General features: G+C 41.6%; 1 protein-coding gene and 1 long non-coding RNA gene across 2 annotated transcripts; one reads left to right on the top strand and one right to left on the bottom strand.

Moving 5' to 3' along the window:
* Positions 1-2,647: 2,647 nt before the first annotated feature.
* On the bottom strand, positions 2,648-3,563 carry LOC129751115 (uncharacterized). The gene is made up of 4 exons (XR_008738610.1): positions 3,331-3,563; positions 3,028-3,250; positions 2,887-2,966; positions 2,648-2,797 (listed from the first exon to the last, which is right to left on the bottom strand). It is a non-coding gene; the product is annotated as an uncharacterized LOC129751115 (long non-coding RNA).
* Positions 3,564-5,990: 2,427 nt separating this feature from the next.
* Positions 5,991-8,601, top strand: LOC129755594 (uncharacterized). The gene is made up of 3 exons (XM_055752166.1): positions 5,991-6,224; positions 6,282-6,671; positions 6,732-8,601. Exons 1-3 carry the CDS (start codon positions 6,156-6,158, stop codon positions 8,469-8,471), a joined length of 2,199 nt encoding a protein of 732 aa, XP_055608141.1. The 5' UTR covers positions 5,991-6,155; the 3' UTR covers positions 8,472-8,601.
* The last annotated feature ends 12,773 nt before the right edge of the window (positions 8,602-21,374 follow it).

Raw genomic sequence — 21,374 nt, 5'->3', positions numbered from 1 at the left:
GTTACCTGATGGGGTTACGGTTTGCATGGGTTCGCAAAGATCCGTGTGAATCAGTTCCAGGGGCTTTGTTGTCTTCCGCTCGGCCAAGGCAGGGAATGGCAAAAGCGCCATCTTCCCTTTCAGACAACTCTCACACGTAACACGGATTCCGCAATCAATAATCTTAAAGCCACTTACCAGATCCTCCGATGTCATCCTGCGCAGAATATTTGGGTCCCGGTGCCCGAGCCGACGATGCCACGTGTGCTGGCACCGCAGGTGGTGATCACCCGCAGCTTTCAGCGACCTTTCCTGGATTCGCAGCTTATACAAGCTGTCCACTTTATCACCAATCACTTTCACTTCACCTGTAGAGTCCTTTATTTCACATCCGGACTGCCCAAAGTTTGCAGTAAAACCGTTCGTAGTTAACACTCCAATGGATATAAGTCCACCATCCAGTTCCGGCACAAAAAGTACGTTCTTCAGAGTGACTTCCACTCTCTCACCACGCGCATTTTCACCGAACACTGTTCCCTCACCGATCCCCGTTGCTTTTGTTTTGTTCCCGTCGGCCAACGTCACCATCAACACCGACATTTTCCGCAAATCCGCGAAAAACGACCTTTCACTTGTCATGTGACACGTTGCACCACTGTCCATCACCCAGCAACCACGGATCACAGCCCCCGCCACAAAACAAACAGCACCTCCAGAGTTTCCACTCGAACCATCCGCTTGTTTGGCTTTCGGGCCCTTATCTTTGCCATCACTTCTCGGTTTCTTCTTGGAATTATTCTTCTTCCACGATAGCCACTGCTTGCAGTTTTTCTTAAAATGATCGGGATCCCCACAATGGTAACACCCCCGCACGTTTCTACCACCCCCAGCGTCAAGCTTCATCGCTTTCATATCAGAAGCGAGCATTTCACCCCGATTTTGACGCTGCCGAAACTCTTCCAAGAGGCAATTTTTCACACGCAACACTGTCCAATCAGCTGTTAGCTGGCTCTGCAGCCCTTGAACTAAGTTCAAATAGGACTGAGGCACACTTCGAAACACCATCGCGATCCGCAACGATTCTTCGAGATTTTGTCCGGCTGCTGCTAATTTGTCGAACAAATCTTCCATGTTCTCTAGATGGGTTTCCATACAACCATCCTCACGCAAACTAGCACTACACAACAGATTCAGATAATGGACAATCGTAGACATAGACACTTTTTCGTGGTGGTCTTTCAATGTGGTCCACATTGCACGCGCACTATCACAACCTCTGACCACTTTAAATTGGCTATCTTCCAAGAAGAGACCGATAGAAGCCCGCGCCTTGCGGTCTCGCTTCACCCAGTCTTCCCTTTCAGGTTCTGGTTTCACAAAACGAATCACATCCCAAAGATCCTCTCGTTCTAGCAGCCACTCCATCCGCTGCCGCCACGAGCCCCAATTCTCCTGATTGAGTTTAGGGATGGACACTTTTGCAGCTTCCGCCATTGCTAAAAATTTCTCCACGTGGAAATTTTTCACCGAGAAATTAAATGGCACCGCACTCGCGCAATCGCCCGATTTCTTTTTTAAAGTTCACAACTTTCCGTAACTTTCCGCGATCTGGGCCCACAACCTAAAGGCAGGTACGCAAATCCCTAGAGAAACACGCGAGTTACACGGACTAATAAGGAACTTTCGAGTAGAAATAATACTCCCGACACTTGTAAGCGAAAAAGTATAAAACGTCTTTATTCGTCAAAGTATCAAAGGCGACTGGTACAACCAGGGTTGCCAACATATATTTTCAATAATCAGGGAACTGGTGAAATAAAAATCAGGCAAAATCAGGCTACATAAGTAACGGAAATTCCTTTAAAAGTGATGACCTTTTTTTTTTTTTGGTCATCACTCTACATTTTTAACTGTGTTGTGAGCCTCCTTGATTGCATAATTCTACTGCATCAAAGCCGAAAGATTCCTTTTCATTCCCTTGTTTAAATATGAATAAATGAGTATCTTTTGATTGGTTTCATTCAGCCACATTTTCGCTTTTTAACTTCAGCAATGGTACCTAATTTAGTTCCTTACTACCCATTTTTCAACACATTCGCAAAAATCAGGCAAAATCAGGCATATTTTGAAAAATCAGGGAAATTTAATGGCTTTTCAGGTTGTCAGGCAGAGCCTCGAAAAATCAGGCAATCCCTGAAAAATCAGGCATATTGGCATCTCTGGGTACAACAAAAGAGTACACGGTAACCAAAGTTACTTGATTCTGTATAAAAATCCATACAGTTTCAAGAAAAGTGTCTCCACTTAGTTTTAACTTTGGGCGTTATACACAGAGTGTGTGCAAAGAGCTTTTATACATTTGCGAACTTTCACTCGGTTAGTCAATTCTGTATATTTCGACATGGGGATGCCCATGCATTTTTGAGATTTCTTAGCAAAATGAAAGTTTTAGAATTTATTGAGTAAAAAATCACAAAAATTTATTCTTATGCGTAGTAATCATTGTTTATTATACAAATAAATACTCAAACTGGTCAACCCGGTAACGTAATCTAGATTTTTCACCGGCTGCCAAAAAAAATTACTGTAGCAGCGCAGCGCCTTGAGCTGCATCTTCAATTCAAAATTGGTATACATCAGGTGCTGAATGGTGCTTAGCGAGCTCGTTACCATCGTCTTAGCGGCTGCTCTTTGGAAACAACAAAATTATAACTATCTCGTCATCCAGTCATTGGTCCTGCTTTCAGTTCTGTGTTCCTTTTACCCGAGATTTCCACCCACGCTATAATGTACTTTAACGGCTGCTTTTCGTTGCATCCTGCAAACAAACGCAAACAAGTTTTAGTTAAGATTTTCGGTAAGATTTAAACAGTTTGTTGATGAGTATTAAATAAAAAGGATCATTACCTTAACGTCATGAAAACGTATTTTTTGTAACTTGGCCTCCGGAGCTTGTCCAGGTTCTTTGGGCGGATGCAGTAGAGCCACTGAAAAGGGAATTAATAGATAATTATTATTTGTAATCAGAATTGAATTCCTTTAACGTACGAAAGCAGCTGGTGGTTTGGGGCAGTTCATATAAAATAGTATATTCGTAGCTCGTAATCCCCCGGTTGTGTCATTGTGAACATCGGCTAGCTCCAACCAAGGGAAATTTCTCTCCTGCGAAGCCCTCAACATATCCCGAGCACTGAACGATGGATCCTTCCGATTTACGGGCGAAGAATTTATCAAACAATTCCGGCTGCCCTCTAAAATTCTGGGAATCTTCCTAGAAACACTGATAACTAGAAAGGATAATAAAAGAATATGAATATTAATTGAAAACAAAAAAATCTAGATGTGCTATACTTCTTTTAAAACAAATATTTCGCCATATCCCTTCGTTTTATTTCAATTGAATTCCGTTCCATCAAGGTGTAGTTCATCTTCCCGATCCTTCCTGCTCCCCGGACTACCCGCTCTTGCTGGTTAACTGAATCTTACCATTATTCGAAGCTTATCGTAACTTATCGGAATTGTGTGAAAATTGCGATTGCTTCATCTAGCATCACACACGAAGGACGATTTTATCCGGCGGCTGTAGAAAAAAAGTTTCTTAAACAGCAGCATTTGTGTGGATATTCTCCATAAAAAACAAACAATTACATTTATGAATTAGGTTAAATAATTGTACGTACCTTTTGTAAGTTGAAATTGATAATTCATCTTAAAAACTATTTGGAAAACAAAAATCATCATAACAACTTTGAAAAATTTCAATGCTTAACATCCCTTTCCAAAGCTTTCCAACAACAACAAACTTTTATACAGAGCTGAATAATCGAATTTTAGTTTACATCTGTATATTGGCTACCCAAAATTACCCAAAATTGTATTAGGGATATACATTTTTTGAACAACAAGCGATTAATAATTTTAAAGGTGTAAGTGCTACACGTTTTATGAATAACCCAATTTTTCCGTGTAACCGTTTCGTGTGAAGATGCAAACAGTACGCAAGGTACGATAAGAATGTGTGTATGTGTAGTGGTCGATGATTTCTCCCACAGAAAATACTATGGTCATGATAATTTCATCATAATTTCTATCACAACTACCGTCCGCATAGTAATTTTGACATTGTGACACCAATTCATATCAACAAAATACTACGCACATCGTACTTTTGAGAACAAAACATATTTGACTCAAAAACATAAGTGCGTATGATAATTTTACTATGGTAAACATTCTTGTTGTTTACACGAATTCAGGATCATTAATCATCAAACCCGTTTGTAAAAAAAACTAATTTTGAGCTGCTTTATATATAGTTACATAACTTTGAAAATCATTCCAGAGCATCGGGAGAACACACTAACATTGACCGACGTGTGTCGGAAGTGTGAATTTTCATGTTTCAAATAATGTCATAATGCATGCATGCAAATAAACAAACAAACATACATAGTAATTTTACTATTTAAATCATGCTCCTCGCTCCTCCTAATCTTTATCATAACACATACTAGCTTCATCATGAAACATATTAATTTTACTAGGGACGAAGTAAAACAATGCATCATTTCATTGGCAATTTTACTAAAACGCAGTCGAATTTACTATGCGCAGCCAAATTGAGCACATGGTAAAATAGCTATGCGTAAGGTATTATAAACAACAAAACATATTTGACTCAAAAATAAGGTCGCCTGTTGTTCGTTTAAACCACGGATTTAGTAATTTTACTATGCTTTTTTTTTGTGTGAAACCACGTTAAACGTGAGAAGTTCTTCGGAAGTTCACAAATGTTGCATATGAGATTCACAGGCAAGCTTTCCAACCAATCAATGTTTTCCATCATATAACCGTCTGAAAAAAAACACAATTTTTAGAAACAATATCAGAAGAAACGATGATCTTATGAAAATGGCAACAAAGTGTTGGAAATTTGAGGTTAGATAGCAACTCGGATCCGTTTAGTTTTAGTTGGTCAATTTCCCCCTGGATTTTCAGACAGCTCGCCGAATGTGTGATGATTTATCGAAATCGGGACCGAAATCATTGTTTCAATAGTCTTATTTGCTGCTGATAGTGTTCGTGATATTATATATATTATGCTGGTTATTTCACCAACACTTTTCAGTTTTGAGACAATCAACCTCAAAAACGAACATGTGTGTCGACCAGCTGCCCGTTTTTGTACCGAGAGTTTCTGAGGTTAATAGGCGATGGAAGCGCTGCAGAATTTGGGTGATGGTTTTCCAGTAGTGCAAGTGGGATGCAGCTAAACAACATTTTAAACTGAGTGGATACCTTATTCACTGTTTAAACCCAAATTAAGAAGTGCGCGACCATTGGTACATTGTGAGCGCCGATTGGAACAAGCAACATAAGCGTGCGTGGCCAACACTTTTTTTTAAATTCGCGTTTTTTGTGACGTTACAATGAAAAATCTCTCGCTTTTAAATTTTTCCCTTAAAGAACGTAAGTTTTAGTACGTGTCAGTGCTTTTCTTTTCAGAATCGCATAAAACACGATTGTAGTATGGCACAGAGAACAATCATCATAGCTTAAATGCGCGGCCATTGGTGCCTTCACGGTATTATGCTTACATTATTTCAGTTTTATTCAAGCATAAACATTGTAAATTAAGTCAAAACACGCTCAAAGACACTTGATGTTATTAAATCAAAAATGGATGCTCACAAAATTTTATAAAATTGAAAATCCATCAAAAAAGTCTATACAATCCAGAAGTCTTTATTAAACATTTTTCAAGAACCAGTTTCAAATCAGAAAGACTCTAGACCAAAAATCAGCAATAAATTCGTGTATTCAATACTGAAAATAAGCACACCTGGCACCGCTGTCCTGATTAAAAAAAATTGAATTGAACGCAAACGCTATCAAAAAGAAAAGCGTAACTTTTTTCAGTGTTCAGCCGTTCCGAGTCTCTGAAGTCTGATGTCGGGCGTGTAAACAAAACGAATAAACGATGCGCTCACAACAAAACGTGAATTCTCCCACGCGCTTCGTGCTACTACGCGGGCGATTTCATTTTTAGCAGTTAAAATTTACATTTTAGTGGTTTAAATATAGTGTCTATAGTTTAAATCATCAACAAGCAATTAATCATCAAAAATAGAGATCAACATATGTACGTACAGTGATTCTTACTTTAATTTTCAGTTATGAAAACTGAGGATCCAGAACATAATGGTTCTGGTAAGCGTAGGCGTGAATCCGATAAAATTCGGAAGGTAAGTGGACAAAACTATGTTATCCAAGTTGGGTAATTTAAAAATATTATTTTATAGACACCAACTAAGCGCAAATCGGTTCAGTATGTACATCAAAGTTTGAGGAATATTGCAATGTTCGCCGAGAAACCGCTCGTAAAACAGCAGTTTTTCAATCACGGCTCGTTTCTACATTTACCGGTTCAAACGGATGGACTGGCGCGTGAATCCCTTACCGAACACTACGAACAGCCGTCGTGGAAAATTTCGTATCCAGTTCCGCTGTGGACCCATCGGCAACATAGCGACTTGCAGCAGGACCCAGTGATGCAGCTGATTGACTTAAAACACTCGCACATGGAAGCTCTAAGCTGCCATAGAAGCAATTATCGGAAAAAGAAACGGGATGCTGACAAACTCCGGAAAAAGGTTGTCGGATGTGATCTGTACCACAACGTGGTGTTTAGGGTAAGTTGGCAAATTTGAAGAAGGGAAAATTTTAGAACAATTACATTAACCTTCTTTTAGACCGCCGAACTGCTGGAACGCGATCCGGACCGGTGGTTTTCGCATGAGGCTGGTTACGATTATTACTACACGGGAGGTCGTTTGGCCATTATGGACGATGTCAGTTGGGTAGTCAATACGATCGGAGATGCAGCGGGTTGCTTAGAAATCGTCCCTTATAGTTGGCAGGATTCTAAGCTACAATTGGACGCAGAAAGTTCCGTTCGCTTAAACGTTAATGACGAGGCTGGTAATATTTTTCAGGTTTGCCACTTTATATCGAGCACTGCCAACGTTGTGATTAGGACCAAATATTCGATAGAACATATCAGCTCTCGAATGTGTCTGGAAGACATTAAGCGAAAAACTTTTAAATCTGAGGTTCCCTTCATTTCGTGCTGTTTTCTCGATGATGGAAAAGGTCAACTAATCGCTACATCAGATTTGGACAAAGTTCTAAAAGTTTGGGATATCAACGAAAAAAGCGAGATTAAACGACTGCGAATTGGCAAAAACGATGGGTTCGATGATTGTTGGACATCCCTCAAAGGTTTCAAACGAAAGCATTTGATTTGCCTCGATAGGACTTCAATTAAGTTGATAGAGTCAGACAAGGATAACCTTCATATTTTACAAGAATCGAAACTGGATCGTTGGCTTTGGGGTTGCAGCATAGCCTCTTGTCTGGAGGTGTGTCCAGAAGAAAATTTAATCTTCATCGGAGCTTCGCATAAACTACTAGTTCTACAAGTAGTAGAAAATGAAGACGAAACACGACCAGATTTTAAACTACTACTTAACATTACTCACAATCTGGAATACTTACCGGTAATGCTTTCGTATCGGTATGATTCAAAGAAATACTTTTTCGTTTATTTAGCATCCCACTGTCCAGCGGATGTTGTTCTTTGTACCTTCAACAAAGTTCCACCAAAGCAGTTCGTTACAAAACACTTGCCTTTCAAACCATTCACCATCCAGGAGTCCTATCGTCTTGCAACTATTCGAGGAAAATGCCTATATCCGGCATCAATACTCAAAAAACGAGTACAAAGATCGTTCAGCGGGCTAGCAGTTGTGGAAAAGGACAATTGCTTTCACTTTCTGTCACAGACTTCAATCGGCGATATCTTCCACCAGAAAATCTACTACTCCAAAGACGAATGCAACGTTTCCCAAATTCCAGAAATCATGCACAGCTGGATGCTGGAATTGAATGCATTGAAAGATTTCAAAATACACACCCCGACTATTTCTGACTTCCGAAATCTACGAGGATTTCGTAAACTGTTAACATCGCCGAGTCCTTGGCCTCGCGAAACAGAACTCAAACTGGAATCTCCCCGCAAACATTTCAAGTGGGAACAATCGGTCGAACAGTTGCATCGATATAAGGACCTGCTGGCACCAACAATGCTCTCGATTTGGGGCTTCCGTCCGAATGTTACCGCCAGTCAATCATCCGATAAGGTCGGTAGAAGTCAATCAATAGACATTACAGCACGAATTACAAGCTGGTTGGATAAGGCTGGAAGTCCGGATGTGATCGAGAGCAATAGCAACAGTTTGGACTCGGTAATTTCTAACCCCCCGGTGGAGGAGAGAAGTTTTATTGGTGCTGAGGACGTAATAGTGAAAGAGGAGGCAGTGATCGAGGAGAAATTCGGTGAACAGCCGAAACCAATTGAAAAAGTGATCATCGAAAATCCATTAAGGCAGATTGCCAAAGCTTCTCGCAAGAAATACGTGCAGGGATTCTGAGTTCACGTCGAAATGTTAAGCTTAGTTAAAATCTAAAATTTAACTCTCTTTGACAGTTAAGCTTGAAGATTTGTTTTCATGTTGAAAGCATAAATTATTTTTCTTGAAGAAAGACACCTAATCAAAAATACTTGATGACTTATTGACTCAATGTTAAAAAACGATGATGACATTGCCTCGCATAAATTTACTTTTCACTGTCGATCGAGTGCTTATCTTAAATGTATTGCTTTTCGTTGAATGATTTTCTTATGACATTCAGTTAGAAATCTCACTTAGTCTGAAGTAGGCAGGCCGTATCGCTTAACTATTTCTTTGATGCAGGAGAGACCCCACTGCAACCAGTAGTTGATCTATTGTGATAATTACCCCGCGTTATTATTTTTTTTAAGTTTTATTAACGACACTTTACCATCCTTATGGCATTCGTGTCGAGTGATATGCTTATTCACAAAGTTTTATAAATGTTAGGTACTTTCCTTCAAGAATTTGAGTAGTAGACCCTCATGTGATTCGTCGTTGTTTAAAATATCAAAGACAGCTCCCTTGATGTTGTGTTTTTCGCGGACTTCATTGTATCCCCGGCAGTCGATCGGAATATGTTGTAACAGTTATTTGAACACCGCAGAACTGACACATCGGCGGAGAGCTTCTATCAAACAGGTGCGCCCTGGGTCAGCCTTGTGTGACCTATGCGCAATCTTGTTGGAGCACGTCGATCTGATGAGCATTTTCGGTCTTGGTATCTCGATACTGAATATTTGATTTGTCTTAGGAAAGACTGCATGGCTAGAATGCCATGTAGACTCCCATGTCCACCACATGCTGGACTTGATGGTACGTACAGCGTCTTTAGCAGGAATTCTAGGAGTGGTTGGTGGAGTACTGCTGCGTGCCACATTTGCATATCTATCGGTCTCCTCGTTTCCGGGTATTCCAGCATGCCCTGGTACCCAAGTGAATGTTATATTGCGCTCATGTGAATGGCTCTCTATGGACTGAATCCATGGATGTCGTGATTTTCCGTTGAAAAGTGCATCTAGACAGCTAGCTGAATCTGTTAAGATAAGAGTGGGTTCACTACTGTTGGATTCTTGGGCAGCACCATTAAGTGCATAAGCTTCTGCTGAGAACATGCTACAATCATACGGTAGATTGTGGCTTATCCTCATGGTTGGCGAATATACTCCATCTCCAGTACTATTGCTGTTGTTTGAACCATCTGTATAAAATGTGTGGTAGTGTTGGATATGAACTCGTTAAACTTTGGAAGAACGATTCGTTGGTTACTTCCAGCGGACAGGGAAAGCCCGCTGGAGTTAAACTTTTTCAAGCCTCTTCTCCAACAGGCACAAAACCCGCTCTTTGAAGGAATGCTGAAGGGTTATTAGTTCAGTATTTCACAATTTTGTAATTATATATTTGTTATGTCATTCGACCTTAAGCTCAAATACCGTTTCGCTAACTTGATGTATATGCGAGAGAGAAGTGTTCTCTCTACACACGATACGGTTCGTAAGCTTATCATACCAAATATATGATCAGTTTACAGTTTGTCATCAATCTGATAACAAGTGTTTTCTTACTACATCTCCGAAAGTTCAACGTTACTGTAAGTGTTAAAAATTAATACTTAAGAGTAGTGACACTTAAATATTGAACATGTTTGCACTTGTGTTTAGCATAGATTTGGCAGCATTCTGGCGGTGGCAGGTGGCGGGTGGTAGTTTGCGGGTGGCGGGGCGTTTTGGTGGTTGGTGGTTGCGGCTGGTTGAGGTGGGTTTGGGCGGTGGTGGCTAGGTGAAGGGGCGAAAGTAAAATATAAAAATTTTTTAGGCAATGTGGTGCAGGGATGCTAATGGAGAAAGCGATTCATGTTTTGCAGATTGATAACAGTTGAGATTTGAAGCGGGAGGGCGATGAACACTGTTTTAGGATGTCTGGTAGTCTGGGATGTCTGTACAGTTTACTTGCGAAGTAGCTAGGTTTCTTCTTCCCAAACTCAGGCGGAGATGATTCGCATTTCTAGACATGCGGTGTGACGTCATTCTTTCGAATCGCATGTTGTGGTGAGTATCTCTGCTTGTCAGAAGTTTGTGGGTGAACACGAGGGTTTGGAATTCCTGAGCACCTCGTATGGGAAGGACTGAATTGACCATACCATATAATTGATCTAACGGGTATAAATACGGCAATCTAAATACAGCCTTAAGGGCTCTATTTTGCATAGTCTGCAGCTCTCTTAGACGACTTTTGCAGGCTTTTCCCCATAGTGATACAAGATATTGCAACCTCGAATGAAACAATCAAAAGTATACGTTTTTCAACCAGTGGGTGGGAATAAACGCAGAGATTTTCCAAATGACCGCACAGACTGGAGCCAATGTTCTTTTGAGATGCCCGATGTGGGCTGCCCAGCTTAGAGTATCGTCCAAATGTAGTCCTAAATATTTGAACTCGCGTACGCGTTCAATTATCGTGTTGCCTGTACTTATCGACGGCAGCTGTGGTAAGCAGCGACGTCCGGAATTGAATAGCATGTACGAGGTTTTCGATAAGTTCAACGAGAGGAGATTGCAGTTGAAGTATTCCTGGAGGGCATCCAAATCATTCCCAATCCATTCCACTATCTGAAGGGGATTGGCATTGCTGTACGAGATTAGGGTATCGTCGGCAAAAAGCCGAACTTTGCCGTGCAGGTTCATCAGCGGGAGATCGTTGATAAAGACCAAGAACATCAGCAGGCCCAGGTTGCTTCCCTGTGGTACACCTGTTGTTATGGGCCTTTGGCGCTTGATACTCCTTTTAAGGACACAAATTGTTGACGGGCTGATAAATAGCTTTCGATTAACCGGAGGGGCTGGCCTCGTATCCCATACCATTCCAGTTTCTGTAGTAGCAACGAATGATCAATCGTATCGAACGCTTTTCTCAGATCCAAGAACAGGGCACCAGCATATTTACGATTGCCCAAATCATCGTATACGTCCTCCAATAGTTCAGTAGTTGCGGTTAAGGTGCTGCATCCCTTTCGGAAGCCATATTGGCGTGGACTTATGAGGTCATACCTTGTTAAGTATTCACTTACCCTAGCAACAAGTAGTTTTTCGATAACTTTGTTCAAGATGGAGAGCGTAGAGATTGGCCGGAAAAAAAAACTGAAAGCACTTATTTGTTATTTATTTCTGATCAACGGATCACATGTTGATCCCAGTGATTACTTAAAATTAAAGTTAAAAACAAAACACTTAGATCTAACTATGGGGATCTCAAGGCCCTAATCACTTTTCTTCGGAAAACATCCCTCGAAATGTCGAAGTCAAAATGCTCCGAAAAACGGTTGAACGATTTCATTGCACCGATGAGGGCGCTGTTAGCTCCGTAATTGTTCATTCGAAAGGGAATGTACAATTGAAGATCCTGATTCCTGAATCCACGGGGTCGTACACTAAGCGGAATAGCCTCCAATAGCGTGGGACAGTCGATTCGCGATGTCAGGAGGTCTGCGACAAATGAGGCACGTGTTGCTTGTCTGCGGGCTTGAAGGGTGTCGATATCTATGAGGCGGCATCGATTTTCGTAGCTAGGCAAGCGAAAAGGGTCTTGCCAGTTCAGGTGTCTAAGGGCATATCGCAAGAATCGCCGCTGAATGGCCTCGAGCCGATCGACACCGTTCTGGTAGTAGGGACACCAGACAGCTGAAGCGTATTCAAGGATAGAACGAACAATGCTGCAGTATAAGCTTTTCAAGCAATACACGTCCTTGAAGTCCTTCGCCACTCTAAAAATGAAACCGAGGCTTCTGGATGCTTTGTCAATCACGTAGTTGGTGTGTGCCTTGAATTCCAGGCGCTGATCTAAGATTACGCCAAGATCGTTAACGTGATTCACACGTGCGATGGGTTCGTCTCCGAGGAAGTACTCCGCAATTAAAGGCTGCCGCTTACGAGAAAAGTTAATGACTGCACATTTGCTGCGGTTTAATGGCAGGCAGTTAATGTCACACCACTCAGCGAAGAGGTTGAATTGACGTTGCAGAAAATTGATGTCGTCGTTGTCGTTTATGGTGTAAAATAGTTTTAGATCATCAGCATAGCAAATTTTGGGGACGTCGAGGAGTGACAACACGTCGTTGAAGTAAATTAGGAAAATAATCGGTCCGAGATGGCTACCTTGAGGCACACCGGAGGTAGCAGGAAACTGCCTGGAAAAGGTGTCACCCGTTCGAACAATCAATTTACGACCAGTTAAGTAACTGCGGAACCAGCCAAGTAGAGTACCACAGAATCCTAAGCGTTCGAGTTTTCCGATGGCAATTTCATGGTTCACCTTGTCGAATGCAGCAGACAGATCGGTATAGATTGCATCGGTTTGAGATTTGGCAACAAAACTTTCATGCACAAAAGAAGTGAACGTTAGCAAGTTACTTGTCGTAGAGCGTTTGGGCATAAATCCGTGTTGATCATTGGAGATGTTATTTTTGCAGTACGTGAAGAAAGGATCCAAAACCAACAATTCGAATAGTTTGTTTGTACCATTTATTGAGAAGCCCAATGGCAAAACGTTCCTGACAGCGCTATCTATATGTTCTGAGGATGTTGAAGCTGAGGTGAAGATACTGGAAAATTTTTGGGCGAAGAGATCGCAGATTCCACGGTCAGAGTTCGCCGTTATGCCGTCTAAAACATGTTTGAAGGTATACCAGGTTCTTTCCGCTGACTTTTTACATGTTTCCAAAACGATTTTGGGCAAGTCTTGAGGTTACGTTGTACGCGACGTAGATAGTTATGGTAACAACGTTCACTGGCTTTTTTATAAACGGAGTTAAGTTTACGATAAATATCCTTAGTATACGATGATTTATGCTTCTTGTAGTTTCGAAGAGCACATCTTTTTGCCGTCTTCAGTTGTCGCAGCTCAGTCGTGATCCAAGGGATTCGCATATTTTTGCTACTAGAGCGTTTTGGAACGTGGCGATCGATGACATAATTCAGAATGTGTGAAAAGGTATCAGCGGCAGCGTTGGGATTAGAAAGATCAAGCCCAGATACCCAGTCGATAGTGCCCAGAATGTGAGAGATGTCATCGAAGTTGGCGTTCTTAAGGTCGAGGTAGAAGGTCACTGGTTTATCTGCTGTAGCGTTCAGCCTAGTTACTTCGAGTGATGCCATGAGAGCAGGGTGATGTGGGACTACTTTAACAAGCGGTGCAGGAGCGAATTCGATGGTCGGTAAACGAGGTCCATCATACGTCCAGCGTACGACCGTATTCGTTCGCCACGCCGTTGATCTGGCGCAAGGTCGCTGCACTCAGGGAATCCAATATGATGTTTGAAGGCGCCAAAAAAGTAGAGCGTGCTGGGTCTGGGTACAGAAAGCTGCCATGATTGGAGCACCACTTCAAACCGGGCATATTGAAGTCGCCAATGACTAGTAAGTCATCTTCTGGAGCGCAGAAGGAACTAACTTCGAAGATGCAGCGAGAAAACGACTCGGCGAGGGCAACATCTCTTGAGCGATCGGGTGGCAGATACACTACACATACGTACAATTTCGGGTCTACAAGATCAATGCGAATCCATACAAGTTCCAGATCACACCAGGAATTGTTGTCGATGAGCTGCGCTGGAAGATTCGACTTCACGGCAAGTAGTACCCCGCCTCCACTGGACTTTTTGCTGTTTCGGCGCTACGGTCACAGCGGAACACTGCGTAATCAGGGCCGAAGATCTGACTTGATAGTGTGCGGTCATTCAGCCATGTTTCCGTGAAGGCGATGACGTCATAGCAGGAACACGAAGTTGCGAGCAGGTAGTCGGTCAGGCAGGAATTGATACCCCCCACATTCTGGTAGTAAAGGGTAATGGTATCTAAAGGACCCGGAGCGGATCTGGTGAGACGTGCACTAGAAGGTAGAACATCTTTAGGCACAGGAATGCAATCAGGGGTACCATACTTGCCTGAATTCACAGGCTGGAGAACCCCTTCGCCGCAGACGAACTCAGGGCCGGGACGACTGATGACGCTGGCAGGAATCAGCGCGACTGAGTCGATAGAATTGAGCCTTGAGGGCCGCGTTATTGTGTTATTAGGCTTACCTTGCACTATTGTTGGAATGACAGTTGATTAATGATTAAGCAATCTATCCTATTCGGGTATAACATCAAAAATGTATGAAAAAACATTCTGAGGATGCGACCATACATAGGTCTTAATTTTGCTTCAAGTATACGCTCTCTCCGATTGAAGAGAGCGCACAAATTGCATTCAAGGTTTTCTGCCGTTTCTTTTCTCAACATGCTACTTAGACTGCCCAAAATTGGTATGGGAAATTCAAAACCTGTGAAATGTTATGCGGTGCAGTCTTATTGATCCTAGGCCTACTACAAGATCTCATGTCAAATTTAGGCCAGATCGGATCACGGTAAGGGGTCGCTCAACGAGCCTGCAGTTTTTTATGGTATTTTGAGACATTTGTAAAATTTTGAGGGTTTTCGCCTCGGGAGAAGAATCAAAACGTTTTCTCCTCAGGGCGCCGGCTAGCTCTTAAAGGTTGCCAAGGACAAATAGTATTGTTTTCAAATAATATTACAAAAGCAAAATTTATCATGTTCATTTAAAACATTGCGTTAACAATTTTTTTATTTTGCCTAATCGGCTCATGGTCGAGAGATCATATAGTTGTGAGAAAGCAAATTTATGATTTTTGACTTACATTCAATTTCCGCACTGCTTCTCTCGATGGATTGTACGTCCTTGCTAATTCTTCCAATCCCTCGGCGAGTGCCCCCGTCATCTTTGGACCAATGTTCACGTTCGCCATCGAGAAATGCGCCTCCAGTAGCTGGCTGACACACCCCGGTGGCTCACGGAAAAAAACGACTGCTTTTCGCTGTCGCAGACTCCTTCGTCTTGTTCGCTTCCAATTCCTGTCACCAGATGTCACCACTGATGATGTTTGACGATTCGGGTTGCAAAATTCCGTGATTCGGCGATTGACACCGATTCCCGGATGATTTCCCGGCTGCTCTCGATTTGGCGTCACTTCAGCTGATCGGTGCACCGCACCCCGTAGTCGCAAAACCTCCTGAATGAGCAACACAATAGCAATTCGATCGTGCCCACCGTCTTTCAGCTCCAAAATCACGTTAGCAAACGCGATGAACCGGACGTCCTTCGAGTTGTCGAATATTCGGGATGTGTGAATCCGAATCGTTATCCGCCTTCCGTGCTGTGACGAGCTCAAGCTAGATGAAAAGAAGAAACAAGAACAAGGACCGAGGGACCCGAAACAAGAACCAAGATTCAAGAATGCAAGAATCAAGATCCGAATCAAGTAACAAGAACCCCTTTTCAGAGGGGTTCTTTTATGGTCTGATGGTCTGGTCCGGTTTCTTGTTTAGCGTGGCTTTCCGTTTGGTTTAGCGTGTGCGCAAATTTGCTGCTTCTGCTGTGTTGCCGTTTTAGAAGACCGTGGCCGTATTTCCCAACGGTGATTTTCTTTAGCGTGTGCACAAAGTTGCTGCTGGTGCTTTTTGCTTTTTCTGAAAAGCGTGTGCGCAAGTTGCTGCTGGTGATGTTTTGCCGTTCCAAAAACCGTGGCCGTGTTTCCCAACGACAGGGGCAAACAAATTTAGCAGCAGCTTACTTTTTTGCTGTTCTTACAGCTTGCACAACTGAGCACACTTTGAACGGAAGTCTAGTTGGTGGTTTACACGGAAAAAATGAGTTATTCATAAAATGTATTGCGATTACACCTTCAAAATAACTAATCGGTTGTTGCTCAAAATTTGTATATTCCCAAAACAATTTTGGGTTGTTTTGGGTTAACAATATACAAATATGAACTAAATCTCGATTATACAGCTCTGTATAAAAAGTTTGCTGTTGTTGGAATCTGTTGAAAAGGGATGTTCGAAGCTTATTGTGAGAAAAAAATAAAACAAGTAACAAAAATAAAAATCTTTATGGAGGCCTGGAATTTGTTCTTTTGTGTTTTGTTTGAAGATTGTGACGAAAATAGCGGTACAATTACTCAAAACTCGATTGGATAGTATGCTGATGCATCGAGAACGGAATCCTTCGAAGTATTCAAGATAGAACTAATCGTGGAAAACAAAAGCAGCGGAATCAAAGCGGAATCATTCAACCAAGTAGGCTCACAACACAACAGAGAAAAGCAGCGGATTTTAAAATTCTTTCCGAAAAGGTCAACCGGCGACCTTTTGATTAAGCTTCCGAGGACAATTCTTAAGCGAAGACGAACAACAAGCCAGCGGCGATTATGGTTTAAATAAATTAAACCAACAATCAACGGCTAACAATGGGCTTTAGATTACCCGGGGAAATCCGGTTACCCGTATATGTTCAAACAAAGATTTTTCAAGTAAGGATTTAATCATTATTTTACTAAATGTCACATAACAATGTCTCTAATCGGTTGAACCAAATATGATTTTAGAAGCTGAACTGGATTCTCTGGAATTGGAAGAAGTTGACGAAAATTATTATTCACTGGAGTTGTATTGGCCAACCTGAACTCAGTCCCGTGGTAAGATCATGAATCAAAAAGCTCTGGCTCGGAATTGATTTGTCAAAATCGACGAAATATTTAATGTTAAAATTGTCATTTGTTCGTTGGCAATATGCAATTTGCCTTTAGATGGCGTTTTTTAAATTCCGTTATTTTCTTAAGTTTTCTGCTTTATTATGAACAACTTTGAAGAATTCAATGATTATATAATTACAATATATTATTATTATTGAAGAATTCAATGATTATATAATTACAATATGTTAGTTTTACGGATGTTTGAAAACTTTCATATTTTAATTTAAAGAAACGAGCATTGCCTACAAGTTTTTCTGTAGCCTCTTGTAAAAAAAGTTTAATGTTTTCTAATTTCTTATTTCACTGGTGCAGCGTCATGAAACCGAATGCAACTATGGACACGATGGAAGTGAAACTGCAGCGAATAACTATGGATGGTTGGCTAATAAGTACAATCTTAAATAATCAACTCTCCAGATACTATGATGAAGATGATATTTACAAAGGTACTAAAACTTTATTTTACCAATCAAAAATCCATTTGGATTTGTACAGATTCTGAAATAGCGATTGTGATTAATATTCACATTCAGTCATCATATGTTTGAATCTTTTTAGTGGCACTACTGCACCCGATAATAGAACCTGGATTAGCTGAGTGGTCAGTAAAAAGAACGGCACTGGAGAATATTTTCCCTATTAGGTACTCTGGACATAGACCAAGGAGAAACCGGTACTGAACCTTGTCTCATAGCCTTCCATTACAGCTTGCAGGCACTGAGTGATCACATGGGGAGCATCTTCCCGGTGGAAACGCGAGGATGGCCAATGCGTCAATCCTTAGTACTACAGGCCGATACGTTCGAACTTGGATGTCGGCTTTTGGCTTGCTGAATAGATGAAGATAGAATTAAGAAGTGTACTTTAAGTGTACGTTTTTATATATTACTAGTTATGAAATTGTACGAAATAAAGAATTATTTTTCGAAAAGAGACTTTTTTTCATGAATTTTCTTCAACTTTACTTCTGCAGAGAAATTTCCAAATTACATGGGCATCCCCATGTCAAAATATACAGAATTGACTAACGGGCTGAAAGCTTTTGAATGTGTAAAAGCTTTTTGCTCACGCTCTGTGTAAAGCGCCCAAACATAAAACTAAGTGGAGACACTTTTCTCGAATCTGTATGGATTTTTATACAGAACAGAGTAACTTTGTTTACCGTGTACGTTTGACGTTTTCTAGCTTGAGTGTCAAATTTTCTTGGCGATTTGACGATGACAGGGTGGGTCTTCGTTAGGATTGCTTATCTCATATTTGGTACACGGAGAAAATAACTCGACAAATTCTTGATGTTTGATTGTTTGCAATTTGTTTGAACATGATTTTGGTTCCGAATTGGTTTAGGTGATTAAATAAACCAAGTTTAAATATAATTGTTACACAGCACCAGGGTTACTGATAATCGCTTCGTTTGCTTCAAAATTTCCAATCGTTACGACGCAACCACAGTAACGACGCTGTTAAGCATTGACTCGCGAACGAATCAAAACATACAACATAAGAACGCCGTCTTAGTGAACCATGTACTATGATTTTTCGTTCTGTTTGCGTTGCCTAGCGTTCCTTGTTGATTTTCTCCTTCCGATTTTTAGTCATTGTTTACTCCAGCAATCATTCGTTTCGCTACTGAATGAATTCGTTTGCGAGTTGATTCGGCACGAGTTGATGACGATGCTGTTGATTCATGCCCAAAATCAGACCTTCAAGGAAGAATGCTACTAGGGATCAATTCCTGGGATAAAGACTAAGACCGATATTTAATAAAATAATTAACCCACCTTGAGAGGAAAATAAGGCAATTTTGGCATAAATTTGGTTTTTTGGGCATCTCTTGCATTCCAAGAATTAACTCGTTTTCCTTCATGAAGCGTTCGCGGCGAACCATGATCGTCAGCGAGTCGAGTAGATGTCGAAGAATTCGACGCCGTCTACGTGCAATGTTTTCATTAGAAGCGAATGATGATTGTTAGATGGTTACCGATAGTAACTCAGAAAATAACGGATCGCTAAAGAGGGGAAGAAAAACAAACTAGGTTTGCGTCGTTCGATGCTGAAAAGCGTCGTTTCTAAAGAAAACAGACTTTCTATGTTGAGGAGTAAACTCGTTGGTGACTAGGATCGGGGTGAAAAACCATTCTGAGCGAAGATCAGCAACCTTGCACAGCACTGCCACAACAGAAAATTTTTTTCATGAGACGGTGTAAGGCGGCTCATGAAAAAAATTACAACTTTCTTTGAAATTGGTCGGAGCTATTATTGATCAGACGGCTTGAGCTAAACTCAAAATACTTATTAACTAACTTAGTTGCGTGGCCCTATAGGCACACCAGAAGTAGTGCACATAGTACAAGACGAAGATACTTATTCTAACCAAAAGTAACACCAGCGAATTCTGGCAAATGGTGATCAAAGTTGCGTCACCAAGATGTGACAAAGTCACCGACCAATATTTCAAACTTGCTTCTCTCAACGAATTTCTGCTGCAGCAACCACGCAGAAACGATCAAAAATCTTTACTAATCAAAAGGATTCAGATCGAACAATGATAACGAAACTAAACGATACTATGTACAAGTATTTACAGAAAAACGTGATGGTTTTATTTACAGGTTCGTGGTGATTCGCAGAGTTCCAGGTAAAGGAGGATTTAGTCTCCTAAATCAGAAAGAGCCCAGAGTAGAGGTTTTACCGCGCCTCCAATTCGCGTTCCTTTTGAATTTTCTTACTGACCCCCCGAAAATTTCTACGAATGTTTGTATTTGGATTTTTTGGATAATAAGAGTTATTAGTAGAGAAAGTAGCTTCAAATTCTTTACGTAGTACAAATACAAAGAGATAGTGATGGTTGTCGCTTTCGGTGTGCACGGTTTGTCTCGTCCGGCGAACGGTTTCTTCTCCTTCAGAATTTCTTTCAGTTCGACATCAGTGTGTAGCCTTCATAGCTATGTGTCAATTTGTCACGATCTGAGAACGGATAGGTGTTGTTGCTCTTGATTTCTTGTTCTGTCAAGCTTGGTTCTTTCCTGTGTCAATGATGGTTGTGGTACTTATTAACATTTTCTGGTGGCGAGGTAGTTGCGGAGAATTTTGTTGCTCATCACACCATTTATGTTGTTTTTGGAGATTTCTCGTATTTGACCGGCATGGCCGTGTTCACATAGCTTGATTTCTTAGTGCATGGTGCTTTCGGCAGTTTGCGAGAGTCGATATGGAAGTAGCGACCGTCATAATGTCTACCCCTCACAACTTCTGCGCAAAACTCCGTAGGTGCTTAACTCTTTCGCCCGTTTTGAAGTCCTGATTATCGTTTCGACAGCAGCGACTTGGTATTTGGAGCTACTGTACTTGAATTTCCCGTATTCCAATATCCCGAGCCTGAAGGGGCTGGTTCTGCCTTCGGAGTTTACTTCAGTTCGTAGGGGTTGATGGTTGAGTGTTGGTTAAGTTGTCAGTTTGTCACGGTCTGAAAACGGATGTGTATTCTTGATTCTTGTGCTTCGTTCTATCAAGCTTGGTTGATTGCTGCGTTAGCATGATTGTGGTATTCTTGAACATTTTCAGGTGGAGAGTTGGTTGAGAGATGGTTGTTGCTCGTCACACCTTGGATGTTGTGTTTGGAGCTGTGCTCGTTGTTGACAGGCTTTGCCTTGTGTACATAGCTTGATTATATGGGCGTGTGGCTTACGACAGTTAGCGAGAGAGAGTCGATATGGTAGTAGCGGCCGTCCATGATGTCTACTCCTCACAACTTCTTCGCATAACTGTGTTCCGTGGTGCTGAATCCTTTTTCTGATGTCCTGACAATCCTTTCAATTGCAGCGACGTGGTATTTGGAGCTGCTGTACTTGACTTTCCGAACATTCCAATATCCCGAACCTGGATGGGTTCTCTGCGATGGTGTGTAGCGCCTGGCTACGGTGTCTCACCAGTGCTACTATCCCCAGCGCTGCTACGCTGCTTCCGATGACAGGATTGCCTTCTGGACTGTAAGTGGCGGCAATCCCACGCAAGGTTGCCGGCCCTCTCCAAATTCTTAAGAACTTCCTGGCAGAGTTCTTAGAGTCCATTCAGCCGACGCTGGTCCCACGCAAGGCCGTTGTCTCCTTCATAAACGCCTACTTCGTTGTGTTCGTCGGTGTGCTAGCGACGAATTAGCATCAGCTGTGTTCCGTTGAGTTGTTTGAATTGAAGAATTCTGCAAATTTGCTCCGAGTTGTTGGTGGCGAGGTTTCAAAGATGATGTTGGTCCTTCAGCCTTCTCCATTTCGTGTTTTGTGCTCTAAGTGAGCA

The sequence above is a fragment of the Uranotaenia lowii genome, chromosome 3 (assembly GCF_029784155.1).
Source record: "Uranotaenia lowii strain MFRU-FL chromosome 3, ASM2978415v1, whole genome shotgun sequence".
Taxonomy (NCBI): Eukaryota; Metazoa; Arthropoda; class Insecta; order Diptera; family Culicidae; genus Uranotaenia; species Uranotaenia lowii.
The sequence above is the reverse complement of the archived record's forward strand: the minus strand, read 5'-3'. Positions and strand labels throughout refer to the sequence as shown.